At 42.7% G+C, this 4256-nt stretch overlaps 1 protein-coding gene across 1 annotated transcript in view; it reads left to right on the forward strand.

The window, feature by feature from the left end:
* Positions 1-1841: 1841 nt before the first annotated feature.
* CREG2 (cellular repressor of E1A-stimulated genes 2) overlaps positions 1842-4256 on the forward strand; it is a gene marked incomplete at its 5' end in the record, with an annotated part of 12763 nt that continues 10348 nt past the window's right edge. The window contains one exon of the mRNA XM_008940714.1: positions 1842-2011. Coding sequence (XP_008938962.1) covers positions 1842-2011 — 170 coding nt within the window. The remainder of the gene's footprint in view (positions 2012-4256) is intronic.

The raw sequence follows: 4256 nt of genomic DNA on the forward strand, positions 1-4256 counted from the left end.
CGTCCCTCCCGCCGCTGCCAGCCGCCGCCGAACCCGCGGGGAAAAGAGGGAAAACTCTCTCTAGGAAGAGAAATCACGCTCGGAGCGCAGTAAGGAGGGCACGCTAAAAACCCACACCAGTGAGGCACAGAAAAAATAGCAAAATCTGTAAGTCTTTATAAAACGAAAGGTTGGGATGAGGCACGGTAACCAACACCACGCAGACGAAAGAAAAAGGGAGGGGGTAAAGACAGTTTTGGCTTTCTCTTGGAAGTATTCACAGATTAATTTACGATTTAAAAATAATAGACTAAGATAGAAGCACGTTAATCTTCAGAAAGCTTGGGTGAGTTAGTTATGTTAGTTCATGTTGTCGTGAATTGCAAACCAGGTTGAAAGAGAATACCATGAAATACATGTATATATGTGTACGCACAAGAGGCCTGTAATTGTACATCGGTTTGTCAGAAATCCTGTTAAATCATATGATCTTAACTCCTCTGGTTTGTGGTCTCATCAGAAGCCCCTGGTGGAATGACAGCCGTAATACAGTGCGTAGTTAGGCAGCCCTAGTTACAATACAGAAGGAATACAGGAAAATCAGATTCACAATAAAATTTGGAATTGATGAGGAGGGTGTTGCTGCTGTGAATGGTGAGTTATGCTGCCCGTGATCCCAATTCTTTTTGAGAATCCAGTGTAATGTTAAGCATGCATGACAGACTGAGCGTTTTACACAGTGGAAACATGTCCTGCAGAATTACTGACAGCTACTATTGGTTTTACATTGTAACTCTTAATAGTGAACAGGTAGTTTCAAAGTTATGTAGCTTCACTGAAGCATTACATCTAAGGGATGCTAACAAGCACTACTTATAAGCACTATAAGCATTAAAATTTTAAAGGCATATAAGCATTAAAAATCAGACAGCATGCAATCCAGGTAATAACATCATCCAGGGTGTTCTTATTAACTCTTCATCCTTAATTTGATGTTGCTGTAAAGGACTTACCAGTTACATTGAATTAATGTATTGACTGATAATTTTACTATTTAACATCTAATTGACCATGAGGAAAGAAAATCTGAAGACATGAAAAAACAGTAATTCATTAAGTATCTGTCATTGCAATTTATAGTGGGATGAAAAGCCTAGGAGGAGTATAAATCATTATGGAGAACATTAACATGTGTCACTACAGGGCAAGGACATTTTTGCATGTGTTGCATCCACTGCAAGTTTGCAGGTAAGTGTATAGGAGATAACTTTTTGAAAACTTGGCTCCCTGGTGTCCCTCCTCTGATGTGGGAGGAAGGTGTGCCCACAGCTGAGGTTCCCGCCCAGGTAGTTCAGCTGACATTCAGCTTGACTTTAAACACACCTCTAGCTGAAACACCTTCCCATCTCTCTTGGCAAACCAATGCAAGCACACTGCAAATCAAGGCAAATCAGGGGAGGCAAAATAAGTGTAAAAGGCAGACTGAATCAAGGTTAAATTAGGCTCTAAATCCTTTTGGGTTTGAGAGAAGGTATCATCACTATTTTAGAGTAAGTATCTGATACTGATGGCATTGATTTTAGGGCACTTACACATTTTTAATTTGGTAGTTCCTTCAAGCTCAGCAGAAGAGAAAATGTTCTCTATTGTGTCAGAGGGAGGGCTGGAAAGAAGAAACAGAAGAGATCTGTTTTCATAGAGGCATGGTAGATCTAATGTAGAAGAAGGTCTGTCTCACAACAACAGAAAGTGGAAGCAACCAGGCGTTGCTGTCCTCTCTGCTAGAGCCCTTCAGGGAATCCCCCACACTGTGAACGGTCTGTGTGCACGGGTGTAACCAGCTGCTGATTTGGGTTTTTCAGATCCAAGGCATGCCCTATGGGAACTGTTTACTTCTCAGCGATGGCCCCGTCAGTAACAGCACTGGAATCCCGTTCTTTTACGTGACGCCGAAGGACAACACTGTGGCAGATCTCCTGAAGAATCCCGTGGCTTCTGTGACCCTGCCAGAGGCAGACGGAGATTTCTGCAGGTAACAAGAGTTTTATTTGCCTGTTGCCACCTTCAGTGGGAACAGAGTCCTCAGAAAAAAACGCCAGGTCCCCACCTTCAGTGTCCTGTTTTTATTTTCAGCTCTAATTGTCAGAGACACAAGCTCCTCCTTAGCTTTGTTTTGCAGTAAGTTTCCCCAGTAAAGCACGGTAAAGAAAAGCAGAAATGTCATTGAAGTCTATCGTAGCATAAACAGCTGCAGCAGCTTTCACCTCCCACAGGAACATACCGAAATTCTAAACTCTTCTTGGAGGTGCCAGAAAAAGTCTAGGTGTTCAAGATCCTATTATAGGCCATAGTGACTTAGTCAATAAAATCTATACTGTTTCAGTGGCTGTCCAAATCACAGTACAGCAGACACCCTTGCTCTGCTGAACAGCTCCGGGGGCCCTCCTGATTCCATTGTCAGGGCTCTAGCTCTCCAGGGTCAGGGGTAACGGGATCTTGGGGTCTCAGTTCACAAGTTATACACTGAGGACCATGTCACTCAGTCTAATTTCCATGTCTTCACAGGGTACAATTTAACATGATATTACAAATTTTTGGCACCTTGTATATCACAGTCAGTAAATGATCCTTCACATGAAGGAAGCCATGTCTGAGGTTTGCTGATCTACAGCCAGACCCAGGTTTGTCTCTCCAGAGATAGCAGTGAGTTGACTTCTTCCTAATCATAGATAAAACGTATGTAAACTCAAAGATGATTCAGTTTCCCCCTCCACGTTTGTCTCCTTGAAAAAGATGTTGCTCTGCCATATGGTTGTTTACAGTCAAACATGTGGCAAACATGGCTGGGTCACCCTTGTGTGAAGTCTCATTTCCAAAGGCCTCTTTACATTATGAGGTGCATGACACAAAAATTCTGTCAGACAGGACTTGGTTACCAAAGCAGGTCTTCATTGGTATTCCAAGGAGAGAGAGAGAGAAGAACTGGAAATTACAGGCTGCTTCAGAAAGAGATGGGATTGAAAGTTTTTGCCCCAGCTTGAGGTCCTCTTGAGGGAGGAGAGGCTTATTCCAAATCCATACTGGATTCCAAATTTCCCCAGCTGGCGTTTGTCTTGAGTATCATCCCACCTCCCAAGCCTGTTAGCTGAGAACAGCACTGGAAAAAGCTATGAATGGCAAACATAAAGCACATTACTGTTGCACTTGTCTGTGCCTCCAGAACATAATGTCTGTTTTCTGAAGAGTTACATGGTGGCAAAGTGAAATGTTTCCTAGTCTTGAGCAGTACAAGTGAATTCAGGCTGACATCCCATTCCCCAGGAATGGAAATCATTGCTTCCTCTTCCAGTGTCAAACACCTACTAGGAACCTTCTGTCTCAACGTTTGTGAAGGTAATTCAGCGTTCAGTGCTTGCAAAGGTCAGCAGAGTAGTGATGTTAACACCAGAATGGTTCTGCTTCTTCATTAACATTATTTCATTAAATAGTTTGAATTAATCATTTAACAAATAAATGCATCAGTTCTTTTGTAATAGGCTAAAGGAGCTTATTCCTGCTTTCTAAGCTTTTTCAATCAAATAATGAGCTGAATATCTAGACCAGGTGCTTAAAAATGTATGTTAAGGCCTATGTCATAGCACCTGCCTCGCGCCCTATTTTCAGAGGCTCAGGAGAGCTCCCATTGATGTTAACTGCTGGTGTTGGCACTTCTGAAAACTACACACCCATTCAGGCACTTAAGTGTGACTTTTCATCCCAGACTTTAAACAGCCACTCTTGAAAGTCTTTTATGCTTTAGCAATGTCACTGCCCGACAAACCTGTTTGGGAAGTGCCAATTCACCAACCAAAGAGAAATGCTGCATGATTTATAGAAATATGAAATTAATATACATCACAACGCTTTGAGAATATTTATTCACTGTCTTTCTGTTAAGTAACCATTAATTTCCAAATCCAAACCAAACCACTACCCTTTTGTCCCACGTGCCAGATACTTGCTGCTCTTTCTGCTGTTTGTCTTGCAGCCAGGGCAACCTGGATTCTTCCACCCAACTCTCCAGTCCCCTCTGCAGGCAGAAACTGTGCTCGCTGGTGAGAACAGCTCTCTGGGCACTGCCAAGTATCTAAACCTGGGGTTCCCCATGGCAGTTGCTGCTCCTGGCCAAGCAATCCCACCCCTCCCTTCAGCTGACCATATGGTGGGACTATTTTAGCTCAGCAACCCAGCAGAAACCTCTTCCTTTTTTTTTTTTTTCTTTTTTTTTTTTCTGGGTT

This window comes from Merops nubicus, unplaced genomic scaffold (genome assembly GCF_000691845.1).
Source record: "Merops nubicus isolate BGI_N331 unplaced genomic scaffold, ASM69184v1 scaffold53505, whole genome shotgun sequence".
In the NCBI taxonomy this organism is placed as follows: domain Eukaryota; kingdom Metazoa; phylum Chordata; class Aves; order Coraciiformes; family Meropidae; genus Merops; species Merops nubicus.